Below are 22338 nucleotides of genomic sequence, written 5' to 3' on the forward strand. Positions count from 1 at the left end.
CGCATATTTCATATATTTTCTTTCTTTTGGTAACAGAAAAGTAAGGTATACATCTCAACAATCGTCATGAGCGCCTTTGCTTCAAAAAAAAAACCCGCACCTCTTATTGCAAATACTGTGAGTTCAAGTTGCGCAAGCAAATTTTTAAACTTCAATTTTATTTCGACAGTTTCCTGTGCCGTTTCAACACGGTTGCAATTCTGGGGAAATCCGTCACCAGCTTGAACCACGAGGTAGTTATAAGGGCAAAGGTGATTGGCCGCAGCCGGTCCAGGCGGTTAACAGACAGCCAATACCGGAAGGTCTCTTTTCCACCTTTGTTTTATTTTCTTTCCGCGTCTGCTTCAATTCAAGTTCAATATCGAGTTCATCTCTCGTCAATATCTTCTTCTTTTTTTTAAGCAGATTTTTTGTTTAGGCAGACGGCTCTTTGTATTTCGTTTTGGCAAGATTTTGCCTCTAACTGTTTACAAGCTGCGCCCCACTTTTATGTTTCAGCAGCACCACTTATTTTACCTTCAAAATACCGGGGAGTTTTCCCCTGTGAATCACACCAGGCAGACCAGGCCTGGCCAGGCCCGTGATTTGTGAGTTAATGACCGTCAACAATTCTCACCCGGAAACGCTTTTCCCACACAGTCCGTGGGCGAGATATAGAGTGGCGCGCGTCACATTTCGGTCGTTCATCATTATTTTGACATCAACCCGGAAAAAAAGTTGAAAGAGCCCGTCACGTACGCCAGTCAGTAAGATAAAACCAACACGGTTCCTGGGCCTGGTCTATATAACGAGCGGACTGTTCCAGAGCCGTGGTCTTTCAGATGTTGAATCCTGGTTACGCACTCGTAATTGCTGGTAAGCATCTTGGTTTTATCTGTAGCTTCAGTTTTTTATTTGCGTTATAATTTCTGTTTTTATTTAGTAGATCAGTTAGTTCTCTGTTTTAGTTATCTGTGGCGAATTTGCAACTGTTTGGGTGCTTAGATTTATTACTGTTAGACTTTTCGAGGACTCGAGCGGCTATGAGACCAGATTTCCTGGATTTTGTAATTGGGAGTTTTGCCCGTGTTTCGAGACCGAGGCAACTTTGTACTTGCCGTTAGCAGTGCATGTCGTAACGTTACTCTCGGGTTTTAAGTACCATTTACGTTAAGCATCATTCCAGTCAGAGTTGATATAGTCACCAAAATGAGTGAGAAGTTTTTTCTTCGAACTTTTTTTCGTTCCTGCCGAAAATTGTGAAAATACTCATCCTTTTCGTACCTTTCTTTCTTTGGCGTTAGATATGTTAGACTGTACATGCGTGTCAATTTTTTTTTTCAGGTTGTGCCGGGAAGGTATAGCGAATATCAGTTGATGGTGAACAGCGAACTAGTACAACAAGATTCGCCATGCGTGGAGTTCTCGTCACCGTACTCACACTAGCGGTGTTGGCGGTGCCAGCCCGGGCACAGTATTGCTCCGAGCGGCCCGGGGGCTGCTGCCCCGGCCGTGATGATACGTGCACCGCCCCCATGGCAGACACGTTCTGCTACTGTGACGCGTTTTGTCTTCGCTCGAAAGCTCCGGATTGCTGCCCGGATGTCTTCAACAACTGCACGGCTCTGCCGACCGAGAGATCCCCGCTGACTGCTAACCCTCTCGAAGGTAAGATACCGTAAAACACGGCATGGTTAACCAGTAGAGCTTGTCCCCGAGCGAAACAAGTTTGATTCAATCGATTCACTTTTCATGCATCTGGTGTACACTGGGCCAGATTAAGCACACTCATTGGAGTTTAGTACCCCGGCTCACGAGTGACAATCAGTCCGTGAGTTAGCGAGTCAGTCAGTGAGTGTCAAGGGCGGATCCAGCACACATTATTGTTTGGGGGAAGCAAAACAATTGTGGTCAACCAAAAATGTGGGTCAAAAAATTACGGCGTGGGGGCCCGCTTAAGGGCCCCTAAATTTTGTTGATTCTAGATGCTCTGTAGTGCGATCTGAGGCAATTTCTTACCACTTTGACCAATTTTACTCGAGGAAAATATGGTGGTGTACGCAGTGCCTGCCTTTATTGCGACGTCACTTTTAAAAAACACAATTGGGTTCGTGTTTTTATGTTTTCGGGGAAGCATAACTCCCGTTGCCCCCCCCCCCCCCCGATCTGTCCTTGGTGAGTTCCAGGTGCAACGAGAACTAAAGACGTGTCCTTTTGGACCAGCAAACTCAAGATCTTTGATTTACAAACACAGAACCGGTTTTTTTTGTGATGTGGCAAATGTCTCTCCTTAAATGATAGTGAACATGAAAATTCCACCCAACAAAAAAGTCAGAAGATGACATCGTAGTGACGTGACACTGGATTTAGCGTTTACAGGACGATGTTATGCACAACCATCAAGTTTCAACACGATGGGAAGATGATATTAGTTGTTGCAACCCTTTTATTAAACAGAATGTTCTGAATGTTGAGCACTTTCATAGAAATCTGTTTAAGATCTATTTCATTGGAACTCTGGCTGTACGTCTGAATGTCATTATAAAAACAATTTTTGAATTCTTACCCCGTTTTAATTTTACCTCTTACAAGCTTGTAAAATACTCTGATTTGTAAACAGTAGAAATTTTATTTTCCTTTTATACAAGTGAACAAACGTTTGGGAGTTTCTTCAATGTATAACCTTGGTCTTTGAAATGGTCCTCAAAATTTAAACATTTCCATATTTTGCCCCCACCCACATTCGGAGCCTGTGAAAGTCATCAGCGCATACCAGTGTAGGGGCAGCCGCCAAAATGCAGCATCTGCTTATATGATTTATGATTGTGTTTCATCTTCCAGGCGGCTGTGTCTATAAAGGCAGGAATTACCTCGCCGGAGAATCGTTGAAAATCAACTGCAACACATGGTGCGTAGGGGCAATTCCTTGACCTTTGACCTAATAGACTTTTGGACCAAAACTTGTTTTCGTACACACATCAATAAAATACATGTATCGCAAATAAATAATCAACGCCTCCGTGGAAGTATGCATGGTTAAAGTTCACTGACTGTGTTTACAGCTTTTTAATGAGTCTATGGTTACGCATCGAATGCTGTGCCTGTTAGTACGCCCACCTTTATTTGAACAGTATTGATGCGTTAGGAATTCTCTTTTCATTTCAAGGTTGTTTTCTTTTAAAATCATTTCCTCTTTTTATTAGCTTTTTTTATAATGTTTTCGAAGCTGTTTAAACATCGCGTTTCACATTGTTACTGGACATGGACACAATTTTGTTAGGTATTAAGAATGTAGTTGATATCGTTGTCAATATTTGCATGCTTTCTCGAATTGTCCCTTGCTGAGAACAATAAAACACCGTGTTTAAAGTTACCATGCCAAAGTTCAACAAGGCCATTGAAGTCAGAGAGTATTGGAATAATTTGCTAACAAGCTATTAAAACGATTAGAATAAGTCAATTCGACATTTCACTCGCGCATGTGCAAACTCTCATGAACAATGCAATTTTTGGATTAACAACACAGTCACGCGGCCCAGTTGTCCAATAGATAGCGAGCTTACAGCATCACGTGGGTTTGTTTATCTATAACATTCTGTCCCACAATTCATTGCTAATCACGCCAGATGTCGAATTGGCTTATATATGTGGTTATTTTTTTAAAATTATAACCAAACGTCTGTTTTCAAGTTTCCATTGTTTTTCTTTTTATTCAGCACCTGTTATCTAAATGCGAATGGCTACGAGTTGCAATGCGAGAACGACACTTGCCTCATTCGGGAGGAGATTATCACGTCTGTCAACTCGGCACCTAACGGGTAAAATATCTTTACTTCTTGGACAAGTACCGCCGCTGTGACCCGGGTTCGAATCCCGCCTGGGCCAATGTGGATTGGGTTTTCAGTCCCTGTCTGATTCCGTGGGTTTTCCCTAGAACATCATTCTGGGGTTTTCCTCCCACCTCTAAAACTGTAATTTCCTTCCACATCTTTTACCGAGGGACTTTCGTGGGGTAATCCGGCCAATTTCTGAATAACAAACAAACAAACAGACATACCAACAATCCCAAACTAGGGGAGTTCCCTCCGTCGCATTATCATAAAAAAAAGTATTTTACTAATCCGCAGGAATCAATCCGTCATTTTGTGTTCTTTCACCAAACAGATGGCGAGCCAGTAACTACAGCTTTCTGTGGGGTATGACCCTCGAGGAAGGCATACAGCGCCGTCTGGGAACCCTGAAACCCGGGCGAGCTGTGGCCGCCATGACGGAGATCGACATAGAGCAGACGAATCAACTACCGGAAAGCTTCGATTCCCGCCAGAAATGGCCAGGCTGGATAGAGGGCGTCATGGACCAGGGGGATTGTGGGAGTTCCTGGGCAATCTCGACAATAAGTAAGTCGCCATATGACCTTTTGACCATTTGACCTTTTGACCTTGACTGTGAAGGCTGTTAATAGCCAAACCATGAACAGCTGCGGTCGGTTGATTTACTGCTTAGGACGAGCAATTGTCACTACTGTGAAAGTTTCACAATATGATTCCTGACCTTTTCTTCATCTCCACAGCTGTCGCATCTGATCGCCTGGCCATCCAGTCCATGGGCCACATGAGGGCGCCCCTCTCCCCTCAGAATCTTCTCTCTTGCAACACTCGCGGTCAGAGAGGTTGCGATGGCGGGCATTTGGACCGCGCCTGGTACTACATGCGTAGATACGGGTAAGAACGGACACATTTTCATTCCAATTTCGCATCTCTGCTGGATTCACATACTGTTCCCATACGGATGTATACAATAGTACTGCAAGAGAAACCGGAAAGCACATCGCGCATGCGCAAATTGGAGCGCGACCGTATCAAACAGTTTTCAAAATTTCGGGGCAACTTTTGGATGTTTGTCTTTTATTTGGCCTTAATTTGTGAAATTTGGTTCCAGGGTTGTAACCGACCATTGCTACCCGTACCGGAGCGGCATAGACGAGGCTTCCAAAATGAACAAATACACGTGTGTGCTGCCGCGTCATCAGACGTCACCGTGCCCAAACCATGACGTCACTTCCGGAAAGTATCACGTGAGCCCTCCCTACAGGATATCTGTAAAGGTACATTTTACACCATTAACCATTTTGTGTCCATAGTCTTACATGGTTTTTTTCACTTATCTCTTCTTTCCCAATCACTTCTTGTCCAGGTTTGTCCAGGTTTTCAAGGTACGTGTGACATGTCTGGATCTGTGTAGTGCTTGGTTTTATTTCCAGAAAAAAAATTATGAATTAAAAATCGACAAAATACTTTTTGCTTTCTCGGCAGGAAGAAGATGTCAAAGAGGAGCTTTTTCGAAACGGCCCCTTGCAAGGTATCACTCCTTTATATTTCTTGAGTTTGTAAGGGAATGTCGTGTCTGTTGATCTCAATTTGTCCGTTGGGATGGTCTGAATGTTTGTCTGTCTGTCGGTTCACAAATGAGCTGTTTAGACGTATGTCTTATTGAGTGCGTGTTTGCTTTTTTTGGCCAATGTTTTGTCCTGTTTCTTCAGCTTCATGTCTTAAGTTCGTCTCTGCCCTGATCTCGTTTAGTTTGATCAGTTCTTATTCAAAGAAAAAGTACTTATCTCCGTCATTTTTCAATCTTTAAAATCTCGTTTTTCTCTTCTGTATAAAACAAAATGATTGGTACAACAGTGCTGATATCGTTTCGCAGAACTTACCCTGTGGCGGATAAAACTGTTTAGTTAATTTTTTTGAAAACCTTTTTTTATCCCAAATAATTAGCCACTATGTTGGTGAAGGCAGATTTCTACTCGTATGCCGGAGGGGTGTACAAGTACACCCGTGGCTCCGTCAAGGAATCCTCCCAGCATAGACGGAAGGGTTATCATTCAGTCAGGGTTCTCGGCTGGGGAGTAGACCGAACCGATCCAGATAACCCCATACCATACTGGGTAAGTTTTTACCACCCACGCTGGCTATTTTGAGTTTCTCAGGGGACTTTTTTTGGAGGGAAGGGTGTAACTGATGCCTCACTGAGGAACCAACGGAGATCCTTCAAGAGGGAACCCGAAACCTCGAAATCTGAAGAATGTCAAGCTCTCATTCTTGACGAATCTTATAATGTTATTGATATAATATTCTTAGATTGAAATAATCACACATTCGTAAAATATACAACAGCTTTTTGTTACACCAGTGGAACGAATTACAGATGTCATTTTTTTTTATCTGTGCCGCTGACCGATTTTTTTTTTATGTGCCAGAATTTTGCCTTTCGTTTTGGTGTAAGAGTTTGAATAAATCGATATGTTCTGTTCTCTATCAGACATTGTGCGGTCATTAGCATAATGTAGGGCTATCATGAATATTTCTGTGTGCTTTAAATCCAAACATTTCAAAGAGCCAGGTTGTCATGTTTCGCATGTTTTGTGTGTCTTCCTCTGCCGTAGCTTTGCGCCAACTCCTGGGGCAGCCAGTGGGGTGAGGAGGGCTACTTTCGCATCCTCCGAGGACAGAACGAGTGCGAGATTGAATCCTTCGTCCTCGGCGTCTGGGCGGACGTCGATATGAGAATGATGCAAGGTTGAAGTCAGGGTACTGAGAACGAGGTTCAGGTTCTACTGAAAATGTCATGGTCAATAATTAGTTGTTTTGATTATTTAAACTCAGTACTTTCAGCCGAAATCGCTCTTTCAAAGAAAAAAAATAAGCTTTCAAGAAAACTTTGTATTTCAAGGATCTAACAAAAACATCCATGTTTTTGATGACATGATACTTCTTCTTGTCTCCATTTTTCCTCTAACCTATGTGAGGTCACCTTTATCAGCGTTATTAAGTCTCCATGTCATTTTAGGAAACATTTGTAAAGTAACTGACAAGTTTGGTTTTTCAACGGTGGCCATAATGTTGTTTTCTTTTATCAAGAATACATCAATATTGAGTTCTGCATTTTAGGGCACTTTACTTGCAACACGACCTTTAACGATTCAACTCTGTCTGTCTGTGTTTGAAACGCTCATATACTTTCTTTAGGGTTAACCTTTCATCTTTTTGTAAATATTAAAACTAATCTTCTTTTTATTTGTATAAAAGCAGCAGTATAGTGTAACCACAGTGTTGTGTTTTAGAGAGTGTATAATCGTCAGGCATTTAGACTATTTTACACATTTAGAGTTTATTTTGTTAACAAAACAAATACGATATGCACCAAGTGCTAGACAAACTTATTTTAAATATTTTTTATCATGAAGGTGGGTGAGTGAACAATCAAAAGAAATTAGTGCTGGAAGGGAGTAAACCGAATAATCGTGGAAAATCTACAGGTGTATGCTCATTACCTTATGTTATGATCATTTAAATTTCGTGTATTAAGCAAACAAACAAACGCAAATTCTTTCAATATTCAGGCCGTAACAGGATTCTAAGAAAACTGTTCCATTAGACACCTTTTTATTTGTTTTGTAACATTATGCTAATTATTTCAGCTTGGCTATATTTAGGTTTTAATCTCGTGTTTTGTGGTTTGATCTTAAACACTTATCACACCAGCTAACTATTATTAACAGTCATTTACTTAACATTTATTTTGGCAAGATTCTTGGCTTATGTGGTAAAAAATAAGTGCTAAAGTTGTTTGATATCTTTCTTGTAGATCAGCAATCTCTCGGGTCGAGTTCTCGGTACTTCGTAAGCAGGTCAGCAAGAATCTCCTTTTTCTGAAAAAAAAATAATTTAAATTGAAGGACGTCATTTTTTCCTACACTTGGATTTTTCAACTTTTTATGTTAATATGTTTTTAAAAGGTTTCCGAAGACAGTGTAACCATTAATAACTTTTGACATTAAAGCTCATGTGTATTGTTCATTTTTTGGTCAAACGTTTCACCTCTCTGAGTGTCCTTGTAAGATCAGCCAATCGATTCCTCTCCTTACTCGATAATGACGATTGCGCTCTAGTTGAGGCGACGCTAGCATTCGTGGAGTCCATCATACTAATATGGAGCTGGATTCCTCTGGACGTGTAGCAAAGGGCAAACTGGAATCCGGTCGTTAAATATTTTTTTAATTGGCAATTCATAATTTGAGTCTCTGAAAGAGGCTTACCCTTACCATCATGGTTTTATTGGTCTTGGCTGTAGTCGTGGTCGTGGTCATGGTTGTGGTCGTGGCTGTGGTTGTGGTCGATGTCATGGTAATTGTCGAGGGCATGGCATGGGTCGTGGTCATGGTCATTGTCACTGTCTTGGGCGTGGTCGTGGGTGTAGTGGTCGTTGTCATGGGCATTGTCGTTTTCAATGTCATGGGCGTGGTCATGGTCCTTGCAAAAGCCGTGGTGGTTGTCGTGGTCGTAATATGTGAAGATATCGAGGTGGTGATGATCGAGGTAATGGGCATTGTGGTCAGCGGTATTGCCATAGTCGTTGAAATGACCGTGGTTCTGTCTATGGTCATGTCTGTTGTCAATGTCCTGGCAATCGCCAAGGAGGTTCTTGTTGTCACTGCCGTGGTGTTTGCGGGGTCATGGTTGTGATTGTAATGGTTTATGTTGGAATTATGGTCGTATCGGAAGACAATGCTCCAATCAATGTCATAGTCGTCGTGACGGCTGTCCACACTCATTCAAGCCCAATCAATTCCACACCAATTCAGCATGATTTACCTTAGGAACGAAGACAAGACACAACACTGCCGTATTGGCCACGACAACAGCGACACCGAAGATGCAGAAATGCATGTCAGCATTGTTGACAAAGACTTGTAGGGTAGGGACAGCGAGCACAATGGTGACAGCCACTACGTAGACTGACAAGACGATGTATTTACCTGACGTGCAAGCATGAAATGTATAAATAATAGTCAAATGTCATCGTCGTTGCTGTCATCACCTGATTATTATGCGACAGGTACACATAAAGTGGTATCAGTTGTCATCTGGTTTGTCGCAAAAAAATCCGTACAATCGTCACCAATTTCATTAGCACCGTAACAATCGTAAAATTGTCACTGTCGCACAAATGTCACCATTGATTTGTCATTGTCGCTGTTGCATTACCGTTCCCTAATTGTCACCGTGAATGCCAAGAGTGCTATACTTTTTATGACTTTGTGACACATTACTGAAACACTAGAACTGATAACTCACTGTCATTGAGCCCCTTGATGTTCACATTTCTGATCTCCCACGACAGAAAGAGACCAAACAAAAGCACAATTCCTTTGAATCCGTAGATGGCTCCGGTAAAATAGATCTCATGTACAGAGCCACATTGTCGCAGCACTGGTAGGATGTAAATCTCACTCTCTGGACTATCGGTATCAGAAAGCTTCAAAGCAAAGATTAACAGCAGTAAGAAATAGGCATGCATGATTCAGGGTAAGGATTATCATAAGTCATTGGAATAAATGTATCAATTTTTGTAGCCTAACCAGCAAGTTCTGACATCTTCTAAACGTCACCAAAGTCAGTCATTTGCATGTTGGTATTGAAATGTCCTAAACTCAACGACAAGGGACACTTACCTGTGGCTCGAAGTTGATCGTTTTGACCATCGGCTGACCGAGGGTCACCCAAAGAATGACAATGACACAGTCCATCAGAACCAGAAGCATCACCATTGATATCAGCTTCTTATCTGGAAGGTCCTGTCAACATGAAATTATTTTCACAACTTTCTGATATAATTGTAAATATAAAAGTAATGAAATATTAAACGAAACCTATTTTCGTATTGTTCCAATGCTCCTCTCTCCCTCCCAATGCTTATCGCGTGATTGTCCTTTACTGTGATATCGTTTGCCTTATCCAGGTTTTAAAATTGCTTCTTGTGATACCCTGAAAGTTCGTTTTCACTTACGATTTTCTTGAACCGTGCCACCGCTCTCTCAAAGATGGCAAAGATGCGATAAGTCTTGACCAGGAGCGATCCGAAGGACAGGGACATACCCACGCATATGAGCCACACCTCGACCTAAACCAAGAAAAACAAAAATTTTGTTAGTTATTTTCTTTCCCCAAATCGGAGTCGGAGGTACAAGGTAGGGGGCAATGGCCTCGAATGAGGGGGAGAGTTCGTTCCCAAAATACACCCTTTAGTTACACCAATGTTCCCAAATCAATTTGGGTCATTTTATAAATTTAGGGTCCACCGTGTGACATTTGTGTGTGATTTGCCATTGACGTATCATTAAGAATGACTTCAATACGATTCTTCTTTTTGTTTGTTGAGTAGGTAATTTACACGTCATAATCACTCTCGGAGGACGACTGCAATAAGAAGTGCATCAGTATTAATCATAGATGTCAGATGTGTAATCATAGATGCCATTTCTTGAACAGGAAAAATTTATAGACTTCCAAACTTCCAAACTTCCAAAACCACCAATTTACGACTTGTGCTTTTTGTGAATGAGAAGTTGATGTCTTCAACTTACGAAGCAGAGAGCGGTGAAGGTGGAATCTGACAAGAAGACTTTATTCATCCCCGAGACGAAGACTGAGGAGTAGAGAAGAAGACATCCCAGAGCTATAAGACTGCTGATTGGAGGGCTAGAAATCTTGATGGCTCTTCAAGTGAATATGAAAAACAAATGGGGACAAGTTTGAATATTCAGCAAGAATATCCGAATGGTTTTATTGAGATCGCAAACCACGTGGCCAAAGGCTAATCAAGGCGGTGGCTGCAAAGACAACAAGTCAGAAAAGGGAGAGCTAATGAAAGAGAGATGGTTTCTAGGGAACCTGCGGTTAAAGTGAGCCAAGTTATTAGAGGCAAAGCAAGATTCTGGCAGAGAAAGCCGGTTATAGCAGTGATGTCAATAAAAGATTAGGTTTAAATCACCATGTGTTTGTGAGTTTCTGTTCCTTTGCATTTAAGATGGTACGCAGGTCTTTTAAGGAAAACCGCACCTTTTGTGACGTCATCAGCCAAGACTCAATACACAAAAACAAAAAAGTTATTTTCATAAAGTATCAAAGTACCTCACACAAAGAAGAAAAACATTTAACGGGATACACGATTTAAGTTACGGGCGGAAGAACAGCTTGAAAATTCATGCATATTTGATTTTCAATTTCAACGCGGATTAAGATGAGAGGATTGTACATCCAGCCGAGATCCCCTCCTCCATCTCATCGGGCTCTGACGTAAATGATCATTAAGGGAATACCTTTGATTCCGAAGGGCAAAATTTAACGCCAGGAAGATCAGAGACAGCAGAACCCCGAGGGTTGCTGCGGTGAAGATAGCGATCTGATACGGTGCAGAAAGTCGGACGGGCCGCGGTGTCTCGGTTTTACCGTCTACGGGTTTCCCGGATCCTGTAAAATTAAACAAAATTGTAAGTTCTACGACTCGAAACTGGTGTCTTTGGGGGTATTACCTGCAGGTAAGACTTCGGCCCATCACTGAATCACGGTGACTACTGAAGGCACGACGCTGGAAACAGTCCTTGGCTAACCCTATTTTTTGGGGCTGCACTTAAAAACGATGTTATCAACAACTCCTAATAGAAGTTTTCTCCTTTTTTAGCCGTGGCCTCGCGCTCTGGGGCATTGAATTTGTCGTCTGCGGGTAGTTCTGCGGGTTGTGGGTTCGAGTCCAGCCTGGGGTTATGGTTTGTGTGCTCTTCGGCAAGGCACTTTGTCACTCATTGCTTCTCCCCACCCAGGAGCAAATGGGTACCTGTGAGGGCAGAGATGGTTATTGTGATTGAATTAGCTTCCTTGCGCCTAACAGGCTGCATCAGGCTGTATACTCCCCAGGGAGCTGAGATTGTATTTGGAATGTTTAATTGGCCCAATGATCAAGGGTAATAATAATGCAAAGCGCTTTGATCTTAGTTAAAAGCGCTATATAAGAACCTGTTATTATTATTATTATTATACTATTTCTGAATGATTTGTAAGCCTGGTGTTCTGCTTCCAAGGAAACCTTCCACAGGTTTGGGTCTTTAATCGTCGGAACTTAAATCAACCTACCTTTCCACACAATGGACGCATTTGCAATCTTCACATATTCGCCATCTGAGTGTGTGCCCACCAGTACAGGGTGTCCGTCTGAAGTGAGAGATGGAACGAATATGAATAACAGAGTATTAGTTCACAAGTGATTACATAGGACGACAGTCAGATGACCATTTATCAAACAAGGAGCTTAAGTAATGTGCTCCTTGGATGTATCCAAACAAATGAGCACACGCACGTTCGCGTGTGTTTTCATCCTGTACAGATTTCTCATGTTTGCAGCAGTACTTGTATAATTCGAATTTGTATTTATCATTAAGGTTGGTTTCTTTGCCAAATCATCTATTAGGAGGCCGAAGCATTTTATTGAGAGGAATAATTTGTCAATCAAGCATCGATATTGCTAGGTTTCATTCTAATCACTACAAACCTTGCAGCTGCTCCACAGACACGGTGCTGTGACGCACTCCCTCCTTGTCGATCACAACTCGACCCTAGAATGTAGTAATTCAAAAGGGGAAACAACAAATAAATGATCCGCTGAAAATCTCAATCATATTCAACCTACAGATTAACTTAAAAATTCTCAGTATGACCTAGCTTATCATTATTATAAACAGTTAAAGGTAACTGAATACTGGTAGTAACTAGTTGCTAGCAATCGAGGCAGAGCGTCATCATCTTACAGTAAGTCCAACGAAGTTCGTCTCCAGAGTGTTCTTCAGAAAGACTGCAGCCATGTCCTTGTCACCGTAGCTAAACTCGTCTAGCCCTCTCGGCGGTGTTAGTTGCTTCAGATCAGCTATAGAGCCGTTGAGAGCCAAGGCGATTGTGAACAGACAGTCGTAGGCATAAGTGTGTCGTGGGTTGTCTTCCATCGCGTGTAGGCGCTGTAGGTAGTCCAGTTGCTCGGGATAGGGTTTCTGACATCAATTTAAAAAAAAATGGTGCACGATAGACTTTTGCTTTTGCTTCAGTTTGGCTGGCATTGTCTATTTGGCCGGCTCAATACCATTTTGGCTGCCAAAGTGCCTCTTTGGCCGGAACAGTGCCAGGTTGTCCAGCACAATGCCAGTTTTGGCCGGCAGAATGGTGTTATTGGCCGGCATAGTACCGATTTCGCCGGCACAGTGGCGCTTGGCCTGCACAGTGCTGATTGACTGGCACAGTGTCACTTGGCCGCCAGAGAGCCAGTTGGCCGGCACAATGCCGGTTTGGCCGGCACAATGCCGGTTTGGCCGGCACAATGCCGGTTTGGCCGGGACTATTCCGGTTTGGCCGGCACAGTGCTGGTTGGCCGGCAAAGTGCCAGTTTGGCCAACACAATGCCGGATTGGCCGACACAGTGCCAGATTGGCCGGCACAATGCCGGTTTGGCCAGTTCTATTCCAGTTTGGACAGCACAGTGCCGGTTGGCCAGCACAGTGCCGTTTGGCCGGCACAGTGCCGGATTGGCCGACACAGTGCCACTTGGCCGGCACAATGCCGGTCTAACCAAGACATAGCCAATTTAATTCGAGAGGAATTGAATAAAAACTCACCAATCCGTTGAAATGGATCAGTGACACGTCACTCACAGCCTGGTCCCCGTCAAAGCCAAGGTACAGATCCAACGCCGTGGCAATCTCATCATTAGTGCACGGTACCCCAGGCATATCACGCCACCATCCGTCGGGGTACCAGCCCGGCAAAATCCAGACGTACTTCGCGCCAAAAAGTTTGGCTTTGTAGATCTAGAGAATTTATAGATCGTCAAATTTGCATTTTACAAAAGCGAGCTTCGGACATTATAGCAACCAATTTATAGACTGGCATGTCGCTGACTTGGTTTTATTGCGTTAAATGACCGTTCTGACCATATTGCCTGCTTCAAAAGGTTTATGTAAACAACCACTGCAACAGACCAGTGACTGTCAACATTTACTGTCAACGTGTATAAACCAGGAGGGGTCTTTATTAGCCCAGTGTACTGGATTATGCCAATTATATAAATACAAGAAAGGAGATTAGTATCAGTGCTTACCTTACAAAAGAACTTAGCCGCTGCTTCAAGATAGAAGCCAGCAATGATGATTCTTGCATCATGACGCTGTAGAAATGAGCCCAAACAAAATTACCAAAAAATATTTATCATAATGTTTTCGAGAAAACAAACCTTGAACAACGCCATCACTTTCGATCGTTCATTTCGTTTAAAAGAAAATAACGACATAGTTTTTTGGCTACTCCTTTTACCTTTAAATTCTCTATCTGCTCGTCGGGCCGGTCTGCATCCGTCACTGCCTCCGTGGCCAGTATACTGATGTTATCCTTCTCCAGTAACTCTGCCAAGTTTGCCGTATTCTTTTTTCCAATTTTTTTTCCAAAATAAAAAAAGATAAACTTACACAATCATAACATGTGCAGAGCGGAACAGACTTGACTAAATTCATGATATTTCACATAAAGGTGATAACGTGTACAATATCATTGAACAAATGATGCATAAGTCGCAAAACATAGTTTCGAATTGCAGTCGCTTCATTGAGAATACAAAATTGATAGTTGAAAATTATTTCCAACCCAACATTTTTTCTAAGGTCCAATTTAGCCGTTATTCATACCATGATCAAACCATTTTATGTCCTGGCACACGAGCCATAAACCCACCCAATGTCAAATTAACATGACAAAGAAGTTACACACACTTAATTCTAACATACCGATCATTAACCTAAATGACCAGTCTTTGTTGAAAAAAATACTGTTTTTCTATACCAGAAATCGTGTTGCTTCATTTCTATACCGTACCTGTCTGAAGTAGACGTTATCTTCAAAAACCAGCGCCACCCTCCGCCAGCCCATGTGTTTTACGAAGCTCACCCTAGCTGGGTTGAGGAGGTCCTCGTCATTGGCAACTTGGACGGTCAGTGGGTAGCGCGCCCGGTCCTTCAGAGTTGACGAGGATGCAGTAACGACCTTGATGGTGAGAATCAACGTGGGAAGGGAGAAAGGGGAGAGGATACAATACTTGACCATCGTGCTTAAGAGAATATGTTCGAAGAAAATACAAAACAAATTGGACAAAGTGTGATGCGAATCACAAGCGGTGATGGAAGTTGAGTCTACATTGTGTGTATTGCGTGAAGCTATATCCATTTCCATAACAGTGCTGTCTGTTCTCCGCGTCCAGCTCTAAGTCCTTAATTGCCACTCATAACTAACACTTAATTCTTGAAGATGAGATTGCTTTTTATAAAATAGGAATCTCTTTAAAGTCTTGTCTTGGGTAATTTTTTAGTCTGCCCCATTCCCTTTGCGTTACCATCTCCTCTCTATATAGAATTAAGGCAACAATGCAACCAATTCATTTGTGAAGTTCAGTTGAATAATTGATTTTGCACCAGGAGACAATCAGGTATAATGGTTGTTCATAAATGTTTTAGTACCAGAGGATATTATGTATTCCAATTGATTGAAAAGGAACTGTTCACTTGTTAATTGAAGCGTGTCGCTTGATGCATAATGTGGCCCCTTTAAGTATGAAGAGCACATAGGATCATTTGAATTTATCCCAAATGTAACCTAGCGAATTATTATCAAAATATTATTGGGATTAAAAACCGTACTGGTACTAAACACCCCGTGAAATTATTCCATCTGGCTTGCTGTCATTTTCAAGAAATCGAGTAAGTGTACATGAAAGAGTTATATTGTCGAAATCGTATATCGTGATCAAAAGGTTGTGCATGAGTTTTAACTGTTTTTTCGAAAAGTGTAATATTCACTGAGCTAAACTTAAACAGGCTAGGCTTAGGCTCTTCTTTGGATTTGGAGTAACTGAAGAGCATGGGCAGGTTAAATTCACACATGGGAGTCTGTGGTACCGAGACGTTCATAACAAGTGAAATAGACTGTAATACGTACGCGCTCTATGAAAGAATGAAAGCTCTTTTGTGCTAAATATCTCCTCAAAGCTTTTGACTTGGATATTTTTTTCAAAGTCTGCCCCATTTCCTTTGCGTTACCATCTCATCTCTCCAAGGTTAAGGCAATAATGCAACCCACGCATTTGAAAAGTCCAATTTAATCATTGTTTTGGCACAATGAGACATACTCGGGTATATTGGTTGTACATTAATACTGTAGTACAGAGGGGATCGCGTACTCTATTAAATCGACAAGGCCTTGTTCGCTTTTTAATTGGAGCTTGTCGCTCGATGCATAATGTGGCTCCCTTTATTATATTAAATGCACATAGGATTATTTGCATTTATCCTAAAAGTAACCAAGCGAATTATAACCAAAACGCGTAAGTTGTAATTGTTATAAACACCACGTGATATTATTCCGTCTGGCTTGCTGTCATTAATAGAAGAAATCGAGAAATGTAGGTGACTTCCAGCGATCAGTCAAACGACTGATTGTTGGAAATAAAGAGTCCTATTGTCCAAGTCGTGTTTCGTGATCAAAAGGTTGAACACAGTTTGCACTGTTTTCTCGAAAAGTGTAATATGCACTGAGCTGTACTTCAACAGGCTAGGCTTTGAACACTCTCTTTTAGATTTGGAGTGGTGTTATTATTGGAAAATAGGGGGGGAAATGTATGAAAAGCACCTGATCCGATATGCTTTTAAATATAATTGAAGAGCATGGGCAGGTGGTTTTTGCAACATAATGGAATTCATACCTGAACGACGTCATACCGTGGTAGCACCTCGTTCACCACGATAGCGACCTTAGAGTAAAAGGGTCCCCATACCATGTCAACCGGCGGGCCGCGCTGGACGAAATCGTTCAAGATCCAGAGAGCATTTGCAGGGTTTCCCTAAAAATCATAACCAGAAACAGTTTATTGTTGGTCTTATTATTTCTACAAATATAGTTCATGGATGGTTACGGCAAAAGTGACTGGTTTTTTCCAAATACCCAGGAGTGAAAAAAAAAACAGGTTAAATGGCAAACGCTGTTCAAGGCTTGTGCGTAATGCATGTCGGAATTCGATAAGATACTTTTTGCTGAGCGGAGAAAGAAAATAGAATTTTCAAACTAATGGGATAAAATTTTGAAATTTCAGAGTGGGCGGAAACTCGGAGAAAAGAATGACAACAACTAATGGAGATGCCATTATGGGGAAGGAACTGCACCCCCCCCCCCAACAAATTGTGCGAGGAACATTTAAGTCTTCTGTATCGGCCCTATAAGGTTCCACAATAAGATCTAAATTTGGACAGATTACCGTAGATTGCTGTACGGTGGACTATAAATCGTGCCCAATGGAGGCACTCTCGTAATATGCGGGGTCTTCAAGAAGGTAAAAAAAAATATGCACTAGTTTCACTGTTAATACTGTGATAGTCATGGGGTCTGCATGGAGATGGAAGATTGCACCCTGTGCGATGTCGTGCCGTTCTCGCTATTTTAGTCTTGACCAGGCCTGGAGACAACACAGCAGACTGGCAACGAAATGGACAATTCGAAATCTCATTGGGTAAGAGGCAAGCCAGCAAGAACAAAACTAGGGTGACCATCTCATAATTAGATTTACCGTGATTCGCCTACCAGGGAAGATAACCGTAGCTGTATGCCACTCGGGAGGGGCAGGTATTTATGAGCGGCAGTCGCACGAGCAATTAGTCCGTAGCTGGAGAACAGTTCAAAGTACAATGGACACGGTGATTTATTGGTTTCCACAAATCAGCTCCTAATTTGCTTTAACCTAACTTCAAAATTTGCCTTAGGAACCACTGCACTTAAAAATGATTTAGATCATCGTTAAGGTCGAGTGATCAATTTAATTTTCTTCCTTGACGAAATGTTAGCAATCATGAAACTCATACGGGCTTCGTGTGAGTTGGGAACCGCGCAAGGCTTATGTAAGATTGTCCAACACGAAGGGATTGTTCAGAATTGACCAAAATAAAATCAGTAGTAGCATCAATGTATACTACTTGTCGCGACATATGATCAGGGTTTAACGATAGGGTGTACACTTTCAAATAAAGGTTATCGATCATATTTAAGGGGAAAAAATCTCAGTCATTGTCTGACCTTTCATTCCAAAGCGTAAGGCATTATTTCGGATATATCTGTCGTATAAAAAGGTGAATATAGGAACAATATGGCATGACGAGCATGGGCGTCGCCAGGATTTTTTTCTAGAGGGGGCAAAGCTCCCAAAATCCTTTTGCTTTCTCTATAGTATATTCTTAATTTATCATTTTTCGAGGGTGGGTGGGTGACGTTTGCCCACCCACCCCCATTGACACCCCGCGGACGCCCATTTTGTTAAGTATGCATTAAATTTACAGCAATATGACTTCGCACCTCGTCGTCGTCGTCTTCTTTTATTTTGGTGGGGGAGGCAAGCGCAACCCCTTGCCCCCCCCCCCCCCCCCTCGCGACGCTCATGATGGCGAGTCATCTATTAAACAGAGACGTGAATGCATCACATGATTTCATCTACAAATCGGACGAAATTGAATTCGTCAGATAATACTTATACTTGTAATATATGAAATAAAGGGAGGGTAAATCAGAAATAAAGCTTCCTGGAACGAAAGGAAATCGCACGTACACAGCCTCATCAATTATGAGCAAAGAGTCCACAAGGGAAATCTTTTCAATGTGCATCCTGAAGAAAAAAATTTCCTGCCGATCTGCGCGTTTTAAAAGCACGTCCAATAAGGTTAAATGGATACAGAATTTCGGACAATCATTTTGTTCAGATTGCAAAAGCGGATTCACTTCGTAACGACAATGATATTTTTTATTGTTACAATCTTTAGGAAGTACTATATAAATGTATGTAATAGCCATAGTTTACAATATATGATGTTATCATTTAGAATATACTGCGTTATATACATATAAGTGTATACAATTAAACAGTAAGCATATTAATTACATAAATATATATAGTTAAGTCATAAAAGGTTGCCAGAAGTGTATGTTTTTCTTTTGCAACTTCGCTCTGAATAATAACTCTGTAATGAAAACATTAAAAATATTTATCCTTTTATTTTCTATACTCATTTTAAGCAAAGAGCCCACAAGGGAAATCTTTTCAATGTGCAACCCGAAGAAGTATTTTTCTGCCGATCTGCGCGTTTTTAAAGCTCGTCCAATCAGGTGAAATGGACAAAGAACTTTGGACAATAATTTTGTTCAGATTGTAATAGCGGATTCACCTAGTAACGACAATGATTATTTGAAGGTTTTATCTTTTAGGGACGCACACAACAGTCATAGCAGGCAAAAGATATCGCGTTTAGCATGCTCAAACATTTACGAGCGAAAGTACGTTGGCGTTAGCGAGGGCCTTGTATGTAATGTACATTGTGGACATGGCATATTGTGTACCGGGTAATTATTATTGATCATCATCGTTGAAGAAAATCACCAAAAGACGTGGGTGGCAGAAATCACAGGGGAACAATCAGCATGGATTATTACCGTCCAAACTGCTAATTCAAGGATAATTAAAACCGTCGCTCCAAGGATAACAATTAATCAATGGTGGTTTAGTAAATAAAGCACATTAGCATTACGTTGAATACGTTTTGTTGGCAAAACTCAGACATCACTAATTTGGCGTCAAATTGAATTTTGCTTGAACAAATCAGAAGAATTGTACTCGATCTATTAAGTAAAAAGACCGTATGTTTCGATCCTGGCATATCTCTAAAAGGCCCAAAAAAATATTTTTTTTTTTTTCATAAGAGTCGTGTTGTATATATGCATTTACACCCTGTAAATGTACTCCCACTCTCTGGTTTGACGAAGTGTTTTTCGGTAAATCTCATTATTTAGCTTTCACTGAAAACAAATGTTGCGTTACTATCCGCAGGTTATAAAGATTATGCTACGAGTTCTCGCATACCTAGGAATAAAGGCATTTGGTACAAACAGTGTAGCCTACTGAACTGAGGCTTTATCATAAATGCTTAATTTTTTTGAACGAAGAGTGTGCTGTTACTGTTACATTCAATGTAGATTCTACATTTCGACTTGCGTAGTCAATATATTACACTGGAACAATGTCGAAACTGACACTACAACTTATCACGATCTACAATTTATGCATCTTCATTTTCTGCAAAGTGTGCCACATTATAATGATAATAAGTGTACCTATAAAGCGCACGTATCAACCATTACTGGTGCTCAAGACGTTATACATCATTATTACCCTGCTTATTGGGCCAATGAAACATCCCAAATACTCAGCTCCCAGGGGAGTATACAGCTCGATGATGCAACTTCAGTGCAAAACATCTTTATCAATCACAATAACCATCTCTGCCCTGACAGGTACCCATTTACTCCTGGGTGGAGAGAAGCAATGAGTGACAAAGTGCCTTGCCCAAGGGCACACGCACCACAACCCCAGGCTGGACTTGAACCCATATTCTGCAGATTACCCGCAGACCACGAATTCAATGCTCCAGACCACGAGGCCACGACACTCCTTATATCCCTGGTTTTAGTGAAATTCAACCTGCGATATATTCCATTTGTTTCACTCCAAGCTATTTTCCTTTGGAAAAACTTAAACTGATTGTTAAGCTCTCGAACCTTATTTTATTTATCACCAAGAACCGTTTCAGCTGTTTAATTCGGGGGAAAAAAATATTCGAAAGGGAACGAAACCGTCGAGAGAGATATGCATACGTATTCACATCTCTAAAGATTATGGACCGACTGGACTGTATTGGCAGACGGCCGAATATAGGGATCGTGTTTTGCTTTTTTTTTTTTTTTTTTTTTTTTTTTTTTTTGGTCTCATTATACCTCTGACTCATCGCCACAGTTAACTTACACCATGTCGGACTGTTTATATTAACCTTGAGTAATTATGTTCTTCGTTCCAGTTGACAAGGTAGTTTGTTGATACGAAAGCTAATGCACACTTTTACCGTAGTAAGGCATTGAAGTGCTGTGTCAATTTTTCACGTGGAATTGCCTGGCTTTTATACGCGACTGCCCATCACTTAGCTCACATCTCCGTAGTAGGCGCATAGCACCGAACGCGTTTCGAACGGACATCTCACAAATTGTTAAAATTTGGTTGCCACGAATCCGACCCCTCTAATCGAACGTGCATGCCATACAATGGCAGACCGCACTTCCGTCCCATGCAGTATTAAATCAAAACGACCGATAGGGGTCGGATTGGGGAAACAGCCGGGGGGGGGTGATGACCAATCGCTGGTAATAATTTTATTTGAATTATTGTCCACGCTACATCAGAAAGTATGGAGAAAATGGTTTGGGAAGAAAACTGATCAGTCACTTTAAAATTGACCCCAAAAAAAACATTTTAAAAAGTTTTGGGATCCAATATCTACAGCATTAACACTAAAATCTCAATTTTAAGAAAGGGTAAAACTGCTCATTATTTCGTCATTTCACCATAATTGTGTGGCGGTAAATCAGCAGGTGAAATTAGTCACACACCAATATTCTCTGTCAAATACATGGGTTTGTTCTTGTTTGGTTCATGTTAGTTTGGTGTATTTTCCATTTTCTTCACCTAATACCTCATAACTAAATATCAAACAATATAAGAATGGCTTGAAAAAGGGCATGCATAGATTGAATCTTAAAAAGATGGAAGACGACGTAACACGAGCGCCAATAAATTATCTTACCTGCGTCCAGTTCCACCTCATTCGCAACTCGTAGCCATCCAGAATTCCAGTTAGGTTATTGACATGGTCAATAGCCGTTTGGACTGTCACGGGAAGTGAGGTGAAGAACGGGTGAAAGAATCCCCCGATGTAGACGGGCCGTGGTCCCGGTGCGTCGTGCTGGGAGGCGAGAGCGACTCCGCGGAACTCACGTAGTTCATCGAAGAGGGTTGCTATCGTCAGTAGAAAGCACAGCGCTATCGGTGTGCGGCATCGCGGCATGGTGGTCGGAGTAGCGTTTGGCTGATTAAATCATTTACAATTAATGGCTTCAAAACCTCATGCCGTGCCGTGGAAATGATGTAGTCGGCAAATATTTGAAGAGCAACCCCCGAGTTTCCTGTCTGAGCGATCGGTTTGATCTCCGATGCAAAACCAATCGTCTTGGATCGAGGATTCAAGAATTTGAGATGATAACTTGCTCGAGTCGTTCGTTTTATAGCTCTTGGCTAATTAACATCACGTGTCTTCAACGTCACCCCCTTACCTCCCGCCTTCTTGCAATCCCGACTCAATGGAATCGTACAGTTAAATCAAATGTATAACGCGTCTGTGATGACCAACATAGGTTTGCCTCGGAAACGTGTGCGTCTGTTTTTTTCTGCCCGAGCAAAATCGTTTGTCAAATGCTTCCACAGCACATTTAGGCTTTTTAATCATTGGCGCGTGATAAACGAGCAAGACGACAGGCGTAATGACAAGGCTTCAGTCTTTTCAAATTTGTTCCTTGTCTA

General features: G+C 41.6%; 2 protein-coding genes across 2 annotated transcripts; one reads left to right on the top strand and one right to left on the bottom strand.

Moving 5' to 3' along the window:
• The first annotated feature begins 538 nt into the window (after positions 1–538).
• On the top strand, positions 539–7833 carry LOC119729213 (uncharacterized peptidase C1-like protein F26E4.3). The gene is made up of 10 exons (XM_038201779.1): positions 539–855; positions 1324–1647; positions 2821–2887; positions 3696–3797; positions 4144–4376; positions 4550–4700; positions 4918–5083; positions 5292–5337; positions 5754–5923; positions 6422–7833. The coding sequence occupies exons 2-10, from the start codon at positions 1392–1394 to the stop codon at positions 6557–6559; spliced, it is 1329 nt and encodes a 442-aa protein (XP_038057707.1). The 5' UTR covers positions 539–855; positions 1324–1391; the 3' UTR covers positions 6560–7833.
• LOC119729212 (gamma-aminobutyric acid type B receptor subunit 2-like) lies at positions 7020–21919 on the bottom strand. Its single transcript, XM_038201778.1, has 16 exons — positions 21566–21919; positions 16603–16740; positions 14724–14891; positions 14169–14276; positions 13957–14022; positions 13475–13666; positions 12620–12856; positions 12364–12427; positions 11949–12026; positions 11138–11288; positions 10403–10535; positions 9826–9939; positions 9491–9613; positions 9114–9294; positions 8631–8794; positions 7020–8006 (listed from the first exon to the last, which is right to left on the bottom strand). Exons 1-16 carry the CDS (start codon positions 21824–21826, stop codon positions 7833–7835), a joined length of 2352 nt encoding a protein of 783 aa, XP_038057706.1. The 5' UTR covers positions 21827–21919; the 3' UTR covers positions 7020–7832.
• Positions 21920–22338: the final 419 nt, after the last annotated feature.

The sequence above is a fragment of the Patiria miniata genome, unplaced genomic scaffold, assembly GCF_015706575.1.
Source record: "Patiria miniata isolate m_02_andy unplaced genomic scaffold, ASM1570657v1 HiC_scaffold_20, whole genome shotgun sequence".
NCBI lineage: Eukaryota > Metazoa > Echinodermata > Asteroidea > Valvatida > Asterinidae > Patiria > Patiria miniata.

What these genes read in the sequence shown, in the direction of transcription:
- LOC119729213 (XM_038201779.1), top strand. Translation starts at nt 1,392, where the DNA reads ATGCGTGGAGTTCTCGTCACCGTACTCACACTAGCGGTGTTGGCGGTG. An exon ending in AAAATCAACTGCAACACATG is followed by an intron (nt 2,888 to 3,695) that starts GTGCGTAGGGGC and finishes CTTTTTATTCAG; the next exon opens with CACCTGTTATCTAAATGCGA. An exon ending in CTGGGCAATCTCGACAATAA is followed by an intron (nt 4,377 to 4,549) that starts GTAAGTCGCCAT and finishes TCATCTCCACAG; the next exon opens with CTGTCGCATCTGATCGCCTG.
- LOC119729212 (XM_038201778.1), bottom strand. Translation starts at nt 21,826, where the DNA reads ATGCCGCGATGCCGCACACCGATAGCGCTGTGCTTTCTACTGACGATA. An exon ending in TTTGCCCTTCGGAATCAAAG is followed by an intron (nt 10,536 to 11,137) that starts GTATTCCCTTAA and finishes ATTCACTTGAAG; the next exon opens with AGCCATCAAGATTTCTAGCC. An exon ending in CCTTCACCGCTCTCTGCTTC is followed by an intron (nt 9,940 to 10,402) that starts GTAAGTTGAAGA and finishes TTCTTGGTTTAG; the next exon opens with GTCGAGGTGTGGCTCATATG.